The 15,312-nt window shown below is 47.2% G+C and overlaps 1 protein-coding gene across 1 annotated transcript in view; it reads right to left on the bottom strand.

Annotated features, from left to right (window-relative positions):
• Positions 1–15,312, bottom strand: part of APH1A (aph-1A gamma-secretase subunit) — a 70,139-nt gene that overhangs the window by 32,834 nt on the left and 21,993 nt on the right. The window contains exon 2 of the mRNA XM_078670531.1: positions 2,517–2,687. Coding sequence (XP_078526657.1) covers positions 2,517–2,687 — 171 coding nt within the window. The remainder of the gene's footprint in view (positions 1–2,516; positions 2,688–15,312) is intronic.

Below are 15,312 nucleotides of genomic sequence, written 5' to 3'. Positions count from 1 at the left end.
AATTAGTGATTCAGAATGGGACTTTGCAACAGAAATCTGGTCTCAAGACATTACGGTTTTACAGACTACTGAAAGATAGTGGTAATCTGTTCGCAAACAGGAAGGGGTCCCCAAAGGGACACTTTCCCCTTTCTAAATGTTAACATCAACGTCTTTATGAGTTGGCAGAGGGCGCATGTACCACTGCATACACAAAAAATATTTTTGGGGATTAACTTCTTGCGTTTTCATAAAGGAAAACGGGCTGCATGTTAAAAAATAATGATTGCTTTACTTAAAAGCATCACAGACATAGTGATCTGCTGACACCAGCAGGCCACCATCCCTGTGATGGCAGCGAATCATAGGGGGGGGGGAGGGGGTTGTAATTTGCTGCCTACCTGATTAGTTTATTAGAATTCATACAATCCAGTACTCTACGAACCAATATATTAGCACATAACTGTTCGCAAATTGCGATCATTATTGTGCGGGCAGTGATTAGTACATCTGAACCATAGTTGTCAGGAGCAGCTATTGGTCCGGGTGGACTTGTGACTTGTAGTTTTATGCCTTAACGCTTTTCTTTTGAACGGTTTTACCTTGATAAATGGTCAATTGAAGGCTGCCAATGCCTATCAAAGAAAGTCTCAAGAATAATCCCCACAACAGTGACCTTAATAGAACTGAAATCTTTCACACAAGAAAGCTAAGAAATTTGACATTTCGTTACCGGCCCGCACATACTAAGATATTGTGAGGCATAAAACTTTACACAAAAGCAGTAACAACTTCTAAGTCACAGCCGCTCTCTAAATGAGTGGCTGCTATAATGCCAAAGGCGGCTGCACCCACGCAAAACACACCTATAAACTCTTTCCCTTTCTAAACCAGAACCGGGGGATTAGGAAACAAGGTTACATAGCATGGTAGCTATACAGTAATTACCCTTGAACCATCATCTGAAATATGAAGACTTTTCCCTCTTGTTTGTAAAATTGTTACACTTTTAAGCAGGCAAATGAGGCTTACATTCTTTACATGCAAACCACCAAGGGTGATTTGATTTAGTGAAGTAAGTTTTTCAAGCATGACTTTAGAAACAAAAAAGTGTACGCAAAGGAGAACATTGTAAGCTAAGGCATCAGGGATATTCTATTAAAATGGAGATTTAGGGTGAGTGAGTGCCCGTTAAAAGGGGACATTCTACAGTCTCAACAAACTAAAAAGCTATTGCAACGTGCCATCGATCAGTCAATGTTACAATGTATGGCAACCAGACCAGGCATCCTCGTCTTCACACAATACTCTCCTTGCTACATTTTTGGAAATGTCAACACAAGACCCTGCTCTTGGAGATTGCACTGCAATACAAAGGGCAGGGATTACCCAGCTTGAGGAAACAGATGTTTCCCAGAGCGCAATAAAGTGTAAAGAGGAAGGAATAGAATGAAAAATTGCATATGAAATGGAAATTGAACCATAAATTTAATTGAATTTATCACCAATATCGTTATAGTTTTCCTACATTGAGCTCAAAATGAAACGCCATTGAAGGGAAGGAAATTAGGATAGGAGTAAAAACGATCCAACAGCAGTTCATTGGCCAAAAATAATTACTGGATAATTGTGATTGTGGGCCTAATAAGTGGAACGAAGTGCTAGTAAGTGTATGTTAAATCGAACAACAATTAAAATCATAACGTAACATCTAGCATTTCTCTTCCAGTGTGTGGACAAACGACACCTGTAACACACTACTCTTTGAATCCATTATCTATGGCTCTTGAATTATACCTAAACTATGCAGTGAATATAACGTTTACCTATTCTTAGAACAAGGTGAATAAAGGCATTGTGTGTCTATTCCGGATCTTAAAGGGCAAAAATGCATTCGCGATATTAGATATCAGCACCAGGACAGAGAGAGCACTCACTAGAAAACATGGATATCAGACACATGATGCGAAAGACAACAAATGCATTTAATATCATGTTACTTTCAAAAACCACAAGTACCAAAATGGGCACATGAGTTGATCTTAAAGAAGGCAGCAAATTACGCCAGCATAGTAACAATAAACCATTTCAATTGATGAAATTCCTCCAATCGTCTGCATGGCGACTGTGAAACAAAGATGTGGTGATAACGATTGCAATGTGAGTATATTTGTACTTAAATACTTGGTATGGACAGCCTAAAATCACCTGATGGTAGTAGCTCTTGATCAGAATATCAGAAAGCGGTGGTGGTGTCGGCTACAGAACCAGAGCATTCAAGTTGTAGTCCTTGCTGGTTTTAGTGGACTACATAGAGGGATCCTGAACAACTTGAGACCTCCATATGCCTTACCTCAGTTTGCCCAAGTTCAGAATGACTGATGCCAAAAAACAAAAGTAGGCAGTATAAAATAACTGGCCATTTACATGTATGCATCTTGCTGACTGTGGCTTTTTGCATCCCCCAATTTAGCATGACCTATGAACTAAATATAACTTTCGCCCAATATGTTTAGTTTAGCAGTTAGTTTTCTTACTTCAGCAGTCTGTAATAACCATATCGAAATATCTCCTGCAAAACGACTGACAGGGCAGCCCCGAAGATCAGCAATCCGTACTGCAGGTTGGCGTTTTCTCGGTTGCTGATCTGGACACACACAAACCAGATCAGAGAAGACAGCAGCACTGACACGAGCCAAAAAAAAGACCTTTCAAAAAGAAAAGAAGAAATCTGTATTAAACACCTGCTATTCAGATAAGTCGGTTTCATCAGATACAAAGATAAAAGCCCTTCTGAGCTACCAATTATCCATAGTTAACCATCTCCAAGAATATCTAACCATTCCCGACCCAAAGCACAGTTGCTTGTCCACAAGCAGCAAGTTTGATCATTCATATATGCTTGGTATCCCAATGGGCATTTGAAGACAGCCAAGTATCTCCAGGTAGGGCATTTAAGACATATTAGAACACTGGAATGCTGGGAGCTCCATTGAAAACAATGGAGTGCTCCGGGCTTCTAGTGGCCAGTAGAAGCCCGGGGCTTCAACATTTCAACGTAGTCATTCACAGCTGTTGTTGTGAACAAAGGGCTCACAGAGCCAGAGCGGATTTCAATCCCCTCGGGCTCCCTCCGCAAGGCCTTTGTTTTGTTAGAACATTCTGCTGACTAGTCGCTTAACCACGGCAGCAATTCCGCTGCAGCGGTTTTGCCGAGTGGGCAGGGGCCTCGATGGCCAACGCAGTCTGACCCTGTCCCTCCGATGAGGCACAGGGTCAGACTGATTTGCATATGGCCATGTCTGAACTGGGGTGGCAGGGTGGGCTAAAGAACGGTGATGGATTAAATCCAGATCTGTTGACTGGGTGTGAGTGTTTGATTGGTTCAGATGCTCCGTCCATCACCACCCCCTTTTGTACCGCTTTGTTCGCCATAAGTTGGCAGGGTATGCTCAGACGTGAGTCCCTTGCTCACTTTGCCACTGGATTCAAGCAAGCCTGGCTGAAGATGGCTGAAATGCCAGAAACCGGTCCTAGGAAGCTTGTTTCTGGTCCAGGGAAGGCATGGCTTGGCAGTTCGGGCTGGACTGTACCCATGAGGCATAGGGTCAGACTGATTTGCATATGGCCATGTCTGAACTGGGGTGGCAGAGTGGGCTAAAGAAAGGTGATGGATTAAATCCAGATCTGTTGACTGGGTGTGAGTGTTTGATTGGTTCAGATGCTCCGTCCATCACCACCTCCTTTTGTACTGCTTTGTTCGCCATAAGTTGGCAGGGTATACTCAGATGTGAGTCCCTTGCTCACTTTGCCACTGGATTCAAGCAAGCCTGGCTGAAGACGCCTGAAATGCCAGAAACCGGTCCTAGGAAGCTTGTTTCCGGTCCAGGGAAGGCATGGCTTGGCAGTTCGGCTGGACTGTTCCCATGAGGCACAGGGTCAGACTGATTTGCATATGGCCATGTCTGAACTGGGGTGGCAGAGTGGGCTAAAGAACGGTGATGATTAAATCCAGATCTGTTGACTGGGTGTGAGTGTTTGATTGGTTCAGATGATCCGTCCATCACCACCCCCTTTTGTACCGTAATGCATAAGAAGAGAATAATGTGGTAAAAGAATCTCGCCGTGTATCGGCACAGCCCTCCCCAAATGCACCTTCACATTACAGTATTTCGTAACACGAACATCATTGCAATGTGTACACTCATTACATATCAGATGGCAATGTAAAAGCATCTTAAATTCTCGCGTTCAAATTTCACCGTGTATCGGCACCATCTACCCAAGTTACTACCTCATATCGCAAATGCGGGTAAACCTTCCATTGCTGCAATAATATGTTACATGATGCATTGAGGTCATAAAGCCGTGAATCGGCCGGTACAGATTCTGTATCGCTCTCGTTATTTGACCCATAACCCTATTAGTCTCCCCATAACCCTATTAGTCTCCCTACATCAAAACTATCAAAAAAACTAAATTCATGTTAGAAATGCAAGTGACAACAACTATATACAATATGGGATCAAAATGTTCTCATCATGGGAATCTAAATTAATTATACTGGAGTTATCTACCAAGATGTACTGCTAGCTCTTCTCCACTATTAAGCCCACCTGGCACCTTGGTCTGTAAATCAATGATGTAGCGGGATTCTAGCCTCCGTAGCCTTTGTACCCTATCTCCACCCCTCGGACTGATGGGTACATGGTCCACACCAAAGTACTGCAACAGCTCCCTGTTGCTCTGGTGCTTCAAGGCAAAACGCCTGTCCACTGGGTAATTAACATCCTTTTTAACGATAGCACATTGGTGTTCGAGAATGCGGATTTTGACATTGTGAATAGTACTACCTATGTACCTAAGCCCACAGGGACACACCAGGCAATATACGACATGGGTTGTTTGACATGTGATGAATGTATCTATCACTCTGGGCTTATTCACACCTGCTATGTTGTAACTCAAAAATTATTTTGCTGTTAATGCAGGCCCTGCATTTGCCGCAGGGTAAAAAAAAAACCTTCATGTCTTTCAGTGTTCCTGCTTTGTGACCAATGGGTAGTAAGTGTCTCTGGACCAATCTATCTTGGAGTGATCTGGATTTACGATAGGTAATCAAAGGATGGAATGTCCTTGCCTATTACTGAGTCTATCTGGAGGATATGCCAGTTTCTTTTTAGCATCCCCCCAAAAATATTGGCATCATCCAAATATGTAGTTATCATCCGGAATTTGCCTGCATCTTTGTCTTTATCCCTTCCAACTTCATTCTCCTCCTTGACCTTAAGGAGTTCTTTTCTTGGAATTCTCTGCACTTTCTTAACGAGGACTGTAATTACAGAAGGACAGAGTGTAGCTTTTACCCTTACAATTGCTGCGAGGAATATGCTTGTGACAAGCTGCTGGAGTGTGCTGCCTTGCCTGAGGGTAACTTTGGAGCTTTGAAAACGTACACGGCAGCCCGGCAGTGAAAGCGCGCACCACCCCATGTCACAGGGTGCCACGAGTCTCGGAGACTCCTGAGACCCATGTGGACCAGCAGCAGGGGATTGATGGCTCACCCGCCCTTCGGGGCCCATCCAGGGCTCCTAATACAGTTTAATTATCGTGGCGGACACGCACTGCATGGCCTATAAGCCTTTGCGGCTATTCACCTGAAAGCAGCCCAATTGAGGGCGGTTAGAAACAAGGGGGGCGTGTCCACTCCACAAATCTCCTTTCGAGCCTCCGATGAGGGCATTAGCCCAGAAACGCGTCAGGCTTCATTATGCGACACGAGGACTGTAATTACAGAAGGACGGAGTGTAGCTTTTACCCTTAAAATTGCTGAGAGGAAGATGCTTGTGACAAGCTGCTGGAGTGTGCTGCCTTGCCTGCGGGTAACTTTGGAGCTTTGAAAAAACACACACACACACACACACACCAATGACAAAGGAACAGACTAATAAAGAAAGAGGGTGGACCACATTATTGAGAACAAAATAAAAGGGTAATGAATTTCCTCAATTCACTTTACGAAAACTTCTCCACACCCCAGAGCTTAGATAAAAACAAAAACTTCAACATTCCATTTTCAGCAGTGTTAAAATAATGAATTTCGTGTTCTGTTTTGCAAGACACCAGAACTCTAAGTTACCTCTGCCTCCCTTCCACCACAGTGGTGTGGTTTAGGATTACTAGACTAGTACATGCACTTCTGCCTCTTGTGTTCTTACTCTCGAAAAGAGGAAGTAGCCCTTTAGTCACAACTTCTCTTTCCGATTGCAGCTACACTCAAGAGTTCAAACCTCTGGCCCCTGTGTAATCATGATCCAGTACAGAAGCAAGCATGTGTCTGCAAGAGCCCTGAGATCTAGCGGTGATATGTTGCGCTATAGAAGACTATATGACTTGACTTGTATCGATGGGAATTGGCTTCAGCCAGACTTGCTGTGATCAACGGATATGAGAAGAGAGGGCATTCCTGAGTCACTTGTCCCAGGATGAGACATTAACACACACTGCCTTGACAGCACAGATGAATTTTGCAAATATTAATATTCTGAGTGGTACTGCTTCTGAATCACACAAACCCAAGCTCAGTGCCTCATCCAGAGGAAGCAACTCAAATTCCTTCAAGAAAGGGCCAAAATGTTCCTGTTGAAAACCTCCATGAGTCACTAGAGATGTCAGGAGAGAACAACACTGGGTAGAAGTCAGAACACAACGCTAGTCTCTGTAGGCTGGGCAGGACTGAATGGTACATTAGCCCAGAAAAAGGAGTTTAAGTAGCAGCATCCACCACTCCAGCTGGAACTCTAGGATCGGACTCTCCCCTACCTTTACCTACTTTAACATAGCACCCTCATCAGAATGAGCAGATCTGAAACATGTCTTGGGAGCTTCACATATACCCAGTAGTCATGTTAAAATTCGAAACAAGCATTGGCAAAGCAGCAAGCTCTTGCCTTTCAAATGGAATATCCAACCTTTGACTTTGCACTTACTTTTTGCAGAGGCTGTTCTTCATTAGCAAAAGGAAAAATGCTTATTTGCCAATTCGAAACAGCATCGGAAAAAAAGCAGGTAGTATGAAGAATACGTGTCACCGCCCATGCGAAAGTATGGTGGTGCATATATATATATATTTGTTTTTCCTTCATTGGAAAAAACAATGTTACAGGGGTATTAGAGTTAGGCTCAGATTTCACTCATACAAAACCAGTGAAGTTCTAAAAGTTATAGTTACCTGAGCCAACTAGAACTTACGCCCCCACAATGCACTGCTGATGACCTCACATATTACATCACTCATGAGATGGTCAGTGACATCTCAAATGACATAACTGATGATATCATCCGGTGAGCTTAAGTGTTTTGTAAATGTTTCTGAGACTTAAAGATACAAACTAAGCTTAATTACTATTCTTTCCATACGAATTAGTCATACTATAGCTAACATACCTAATCTGAATGGCTGTATGACTGTATCAGTGTGAGTGGATGTCTGAATGGCTCTATTGGTGTGTGAGTGGCTGCAATGGAGAGTGAGTGGGTGTGCGAGTGGCTGCATGGGTGAGTTAGTGGCTATGTAAGTGGCTGCATGGGTGTGTGAGTGGTTGTAATGGTGAGTGAGTGTGTGAGTGGTTGTATGGGTGAGTAGGTAGCGGAGTGTGTATAGGTGAGTAGGTATAAGTGGGTGTATTTGAGAGTGAATGTATGGGCGAGTTAGAAGGTGTATGAGTGGCTTTATGGGTGAGTGGATGGGCGAGTGGCTGTATGGGTGAGTCATTGGTTGTGCGAGTATTGGTATGGGTCTTTGAATGGGTAAGTGAGGGGTTGTGTGGGAGTGGGTGTTAGAAAGGAGTTATGGGTGTGTGAGTGGTTCTGTGGATGAAGTCATCCGTGATGTCATTTGAGATGGCATCAGTGATGTCACGGACCATGTCATTAGTGATCTAACATGTGAGGTCATAAGCAGTGCATTGTGGGGGCATATGCTGTCGTTCATTCAGGTAACTATAACCGCTGAATCTTTCACTGGTATGGTATGAGTAAAATCTGAGCCTAATATAGAGTACCTGTAACCTTTGTTTTTTAGGTCTCGGCCTAGAAACGCGTGAAGCGCGTTCTCGGCAGAGAACTATTGCAATCGTTTCTGGCGGCAAATGAGACAACAGCTGTGCACGCGCCCAGCATTCTCAATGGGAGAGGGGGCGACAAGAGCTGGCCACGCGCACGCTCACGGCGCCAGCGTCTCCGCCGCGCGCGATGACTGCTCTCTTCCTGGCCGGCTTCACGGAAGGCAGCATGCTTGTTTTTTCTGTTGCTGCGACTTTCTGGATCGGTGCTAGGTAAGGGGAATGGTGTCAGTTGATTGTACAGTAGCGCGAGAATTGTTTGTGACGTGTTTGGACTTTACCGTTGCGCCCTGCATACGTTGTCGGCGTAGTGACCGAAGCCGGGCAGTTAACTGGGGGTGTCTTCTCGGGGCTCCTTAACACGTTTCCGTAGCAAACCTACTATGCAAGAGGGAGGATGGGAGAGATGGCTGTGGGTGGTGGGGGCTACTGTAAATTTTCCACCAGTCTGAACTTTTATAATATTCTCAGCTCTGCTGATCTTAAGTGCACTACTCTTGGTTTATCCTCGTTTTCTATTGCTGGCTGGACAGGACGGGGTTGTGAAGTCTTGGGGGCTGAAAGTTGTTACACACGGAAACGCGTGTTCATTATAACAGTTTTCCGCAATGGAAATGCGAGGAGCGTTGGAAATTGTGGGTGTATTTCTCCTCCCGCCTCTTCACACCACATTCTCAAACTGTCAGTTTCCCTCCGCCTCTGATTTCCTTTCCGATTCATAAATGAACAGACAGGTCAGTCGCTGGCTGTTTGGTGGGGAGGGGGGGGGGGGCACTCACTCCAGGACATCACGCAAACTGTTTTAAGTCCTGAACTTTTTCCCTACAAATCATAGTAATCAGTTTAGTTCGTCTAATTATTTCAATAGGAGCAACTACGACACCCAAAATGCATTTGGCCGATACATTAAAGCCTGGGACTGGAACCTGTGTGACATAGCCTGGAGTTAGTTGGTCACTCTGGTTGCTGTTCATTACCTATTTATTCTTCTGCACTTGACATTACTCCAGTGGGTCCAGCTAGGATCTGAGCTTTCCCTGATTCTCAGACTGTCCATAAAATATATATTTCCAAGAAGTAAATTGCATGAAATGATAAAATCGAAGGTAATCCTGGAATTCTACAGTGGGTTTGGCCTTCATAAACAATGTTGGGCACCCATGTTTTTAGCTCTGGCTACTTACTCCCTGCATCGGTGCTAGGCCTTTTAGACCCGGTCTGGAGACAACTTTAGTTATTTCACAAGCCAGATCCGAACAAAAATACACAATTAGAAGAATATACCCATACACCTACAACGTATAGGGGCTTTGGGTGAGCTCCCTTCATCGCATACTGCTTTCACCCACAAGAGCTTACAGAATGGGGAAGTGGGTACTCACTCTTTCTCAAGGTTTAGTAGCACACCTTCCCTGTTAATGTCCTATTTTTACTGGGTTATCCTTTTGAGATTTTATGACCGGGATGTCCAGCCTTGGCCCAGGAGGGCAGAGGCTATACTCTATATGTATTACGTAGAACTTCCGTTTAGATTGAATGTGGTTAAGCCCAGCCAAGATGGATGTCCTGAATGTTTTTCATGGATCGGCCCTTCTAGACTGACACATATCCCAACCCTGACTCTATTCGAACAGGTATGAGACCTTGCAAGTGTTTTACTTATTTGAGCCATACATCTTGTACTAACCTGGTATCTCCCCTGTGCAAAGTATTAGCACCTTTATTCTTTTCTGGGGGCAGGATATCTGGATACGGGCCCAAAACTGTAAATGCTGCCCAGTGATTTGCATCCTCCCTCCCACTTCGCCCTAAATGGCGACCGTGCGTACGCGCAGCGGGCGCGCCGATTGTGCGCCGAAGGCGCGCCAAAGTTAAGCCCGTCTGTGCCCGTCCGCGCCCAGTGCCAGGACCCCTGGCCCCCACCGACGGAAGACGACCCGACTGACCTACGACGCCACCGAACTCTTCGCACTCAACACCGGCGGGATCCCTGACTGCTACCAAGCCGCCCCGAGGCGCACCCACGGACCCTTCAGCTGCCACTCCTGCAAGTTCTCCTGCTTCCGGACCTGCACCGCACCCGCACCCACCAAGGCGAGAACCAACAGCAACCACCTGAAGTGCATCCTGATCAACACCCGCTCCGACCGCAGACACGCAGTCGAGCTCTGGAACCTCCTCGACACAACATCACCAGACGTCGCCTTCATCACGGAAACCTGGATGAACGCCTCCCCAGTGCCCAACATCGCCATCACCATCCCAGACGGTTACAAGATCATCCGGAGGGACCGCGGCAGCCAGACCGGAGGAGGCATCACCATCATCCACAGGAACACCATCCGCATCACGAGCAACTCCGACGACACCCTCACAGCCGCCGAACACCTGCACTTCCAGATCCACACCGACCCCAAGACCACCCTCAGAGGCACCCTCATCTACAGACCCCCGGGACCACGCACACAATTCAGCGAAGACATCGCCGACTTCATCAGCCCGCGCGCTCTCCCCTCCGCTGACTACATCCTCCTCGGGGACCTCAACTTCCACCTGGAGAACAACAACGACCGCAACACCACCTCCCTACTGGACAACCTCGCCACCCTCGGGCTCAAGCAGCTGGTTACCACCCCCACCCACTACGCCGGACACACCCTCGACCCCGTCTTCTCCTCCAGCAAAGCCATCTCCTTCAGCCACGCCACCGGACTCCACTGGACGGACCACAGCTGCGTCCACTTCAGCTACAAAAAGAACATGATACACCACCACCAGCAACAGGTTGCACGCAGAAGATGGAACAAGATCACAGCCGACCAGCTCGCCGCCTCCCTGAGCCAGGACCCCCCCGCAAGCTCAGCGAACCCCAGCCAGGCCGCCAACAACCTCACAAAGTGGATCAGCAACTGCGCAGACATCCTCGCCCCACTGAGGACCCCGCCCAGCAGACCCGGCAGCAAGAAAGCACCATGGTTCACCGACGAACTCAAGAGCTCCAAGAGAAACTGCCGTGCCCTCGAGAGAGCCTGGCGCAGAGACCCAACACCAGACAACAGGACCACCCTCAAGCTCGCCACTCGAAAACACCACCAACTGATCCACACCACCAAGAAAACCGCATTCAAGGAACGACTGGACAACAACGCCCACAACAGCAAGGAACTCTTCAACATCGTCAAAGAGCTCTCCAACCCCAGCGCCGGAAACAACGACATCACCCCATCACAAGACCTATGCAACTCCCTCGCCTCCTACTTCCACAACAAGATCACGGACATACACAACAGCTTCAGCACAGAGCCAACGCACCCCACGACAGCACCTGCACCCTCCTTCGACACAGCGACCACCCCAGAGCAGCGCCTCAGCAACGTCGGAATCGAAGAGAAGGCACTAGACTGGATCATCTCCTTCCTCGCCGGAAGGACTCAGAATCCACCTCCCCCTTCAGATCAGAAGCCACCAAAGTCATCTGCGGCGTTCCTCAAGGCTCCTCGCTCAGCCCCACCCTCTTCAATGTCTACATGAGCCCCCTCGCGGCCATCGCACGCCAGCACAACCTCAACATCATTTCTTACGCCGACGACACCCAGCTGATCCTCTCCCTCACCAACGACCCTCACCAACGACCCCGCCAACGCCAGAGCCAGCCTACACGAAGGGATGAAAGACGTAGCCGAGTGGATGAAGAACAGCCGCCTGAAACTGAACTCAGACAAGACGAAGTCCTCATCCTGGGACCTTCGCCCTCCGCCTGGGACGACTCCTGGTGGCCCCCCGCCCTGGGCAGCGCACCCAAACCAACAGACCACGCACGCAACCTGGGCTTCATCCTGGACTACTCCCTCTCCATGACCAGACAAGTCAACGCCGTCTCCTCGTCATGCTTCAACATCCTGCGCATGCTACGTAAGATCTTCCGGTGGATCCCCACCGAGACCAGGAAGACGGTCACCCAGGCCCTCATCACCAGCCGACTGGACTACGGCAACTCCCTCTACGCCGGAACCACTGCCAGACTCCAGAAGAGACTCCAGCGAATCCAGAACGCCTCTGCAAGACTCACCAAACACGGAGCAGCGGGGACGTTAGGAGAAGCCCGATTATCAGCGGCGAAAGCTGCTTTAACATTAACCGACACTGTGGTTAATAGCTGAAGAACATACCATCAACGAACCAAAGTCCCCAAACGGAAACCCCTTTGAGGGTTGGAATTATCACCTCAAGGAAGAAAAAGGAACACTCGCGGAAAATAGCCTTGAAAAAGTCAAGGGTTACATTCCCTATTGACGAAACACGTGTTGGCTGTAACATCTACTGAAATAAAGCAACACCTGCAGAACACCCTGAATTACGAGGACCTCAATTCTTAAATATTGCATGACTAATGTATGATTGAAATACACATGTACAAATCAATGTAAAATACTGTAACGAGTGCTAAGGAGCGTTCAAATGCCTCTGCAAGACTCATCCTGGACATCCCCCGACACAACCACATCTCCGGACACCTGAGAGACCTGCACTGGCTCCCGGTCAACAAGAGAATCACGTTCAGACTCCTCACCCACGCACACAAAGCCCTACACAACCGAGGACCAAGATACCTCAACAGCCGCCTCAACTTCTACACTCCCACACGCCAGCTTCGATCAACCAACCACGCCCTCGCCGCCGTCCCCCGCATCCGAAGAGCCACCACAGGTGGAAGATCCTTCTCCTATCTCGCCGCCAAGACGTGGAACTGCCTCCCGACCCACCTCCGCCTGACCCAAGACCACCTCGCCTTCAGGAAGCAGCTCAAGACCTGGCTGTTCGAGCAGTAGCGGACCACCCCCTCCCCAAGCGCCTTGAGACCCTCTGGGTGAGTAGCGCGCTATATAAATGCTATGATTGATTGATTGACCTGCAAAGCTTCTCTTTCTACTTCCCAAATCCTTTCCTGGTTCATATCTTTGCCATATCGTATCCAGGGTTACTACGCCTGTCCACAAGACACTGTGGTTTCAGTACAGAATTATCCTTTTACTACTCAGCTCGGTGCTTTATCAGCTGAGACCAGGCATGAAAAGGCCGAACACAAAAAAACCAACCCTTCCCGCCAGCCCCCAGGATGTCCCTCATCCATTTCGAACGTCCCCACCTATGCATGCCCTCCCTATACATTCATCTATGCCATGCAGCCCGCACTGATCCCCGCTGAATGGACGCACGCACCACATACATACATCCACCCCTGACATGCCCTACCCCATCACACAGCCACAGCTCGACCCCACCACAAACAGCTACAGCCCCCTCATCTGGAACGGCGTTAACTTTTCACCTCCCCCCCCCCCCCCCCGATCCCCCACCCTCCTTCCATCCCCCCCCACGCCAGCATTGGACTGGCCTTCGTAGTGTCTTGGGGTATACCAGCGTGGGGCACTATACACTTCTTGAGAACTATGTTCTGCTGTACAGCGCATAGACGCACGTAGTCCCCACCACAGGTACCAACAACCAGGAAAACAAGCATTTGCAATGCAATAGGTCTCGCATTATTAAAGTTTGAGCTATTGGCATTGCTAAATAATGCAACACCAATAGCTTTTGTTGCAGTTGGTGTAACAATATTTAGCAATGCGAATAGGTCAAACTTAATTAACCCGAGGCCTATTGCATTGTAAATGCTTGTTTTCTTTTGCCAGTGAATTGCTAGGCTTTTTTAAATTGAATTTCCTAAATATACTGTCCTGTAACCTTTGGTTTTTTAAGCGAATTACTAAGGTTTTTAACATTTTATTTACTAACTGTAACCTGTAACTTTTGAAAGTGGGTGTGTGTGCGTGAGTGGATCTATGTGTGTGTGCAGAACTGTCTCAGTGGGTCTGTGAATGGGTGTGAGTGTGAGTGGATGCTGTAGTGTCTGAGCGGGTCTCCTAGTGGGTCTGTGAGTGGATGCGCGAGTGGGTGCCAATGTCTCTGAATGGGTCAGTAAGTGGGTGTGTGGGTCTCTGACTGGGACGGTGAGTGGGTACATGGGTCTCTGAGTGGGTCTGAGAGTGGATGCTTGGGTCTCTGAGTGGGTGTGTAGGTCGCTGAGTGAGACGGAGTGGGTGCACGAGTCTCTCTGTTGATCTGAGAGTGGACGCGTGTCTGAGTGGGTCTCAATCACAGTGGGAATCTAAATGAGTGCAACAGTGTCTGACTGGTACTGTGAGAGGGTGCGTGACTGAGTAGGTCTGCGAGTGGGTGCGTGGGTCTCAGAGTGGATCACTGAGAGGGTGAGTGGTTCTACGAGTGTCTCACTGAGAGGGTGCGTGGGTCTCCGAGTGTGTCACTGAGAGGGTGCTTGGGTCTCCGACCGTTTGACAGACTGATGTATTTACATAGAAAATGCAGTCGACTCTTATTTGCAATTACAGTGTACATATTTTAACTTATTAGAGTCATTCTTCTGTGTTGTGAATTCAATAGCAGGTAGGAGAGCAAATCACTATTTTATAATCTTGAATTCGAATCGCTATGGGACTCTTGCTCCTAGATAAGGATGCTTGTAAAATTAGGCAAATACATTTATAACAGTCTAAGCATGTGAAAGTTTGGCAAAAGCATATTTATTTTCCCAATATAAAATACACTTGAGAGATTTACTTACAAATGTTTTGAATGAGGGGTTATTTGCCGCTGTATTTCATTGCTCTTTAATACAAAAAAATACAAGAATAAAGTTTGTAAAGGAGTTTTCAGTGGATCTTTTCTGCAGTCTCCTTCTAGCACGATTTCCTTCCATATGCAATGTTTTAATGTCTGTGCAGGGGGTGGTTTTTTGCAGATGTGAAAAATGTTAACAAACCCTGCTTACTGCGAAAGCACTTGTAATCAGACCAAACTCTAGGCGGGTCTACCCATGGTGTCTGGCAGGCCATACACCATTCGCTAGGAGCTGCACAGGGCAGAGCCAAAAACCTTGGCAAATTTCCCAAGCGTTGTTTTGAGTCCATAGGTAAATGATGAAAACAACCTGCTTTTAACTACTCGCAGAAGAGATGCTAATGAAGGGTGACTGTTTTCTTTGCTAGGTGATGAAAGCAAAAACCAGGGAACAGGATTTTGACAATAACTCGCTCATCAGATCATATGTCCAGATACTTATACAGGTTGTATTTGTACATTTACTGTCTATGTCCCGAACACCAGTTTTAAAAAAAATGTTTTACGACTG

This window comes from Lissotriton helveticus, chromosome 12 (genome assembly GCF_964261635.1).
Source record: "Lissotriton helveticus chromosome 12, aLisHel1.1, whole genome shotgun sequence".
NCBI lineage: Eukaryota > Metazoa > Chordata > Amphibia > Caudata > Salamandridae > Lissotriton > Lissotriton helveticus.
This window is presented reverse-complemented; position numbering and strand designations above follow the sequence as displayed.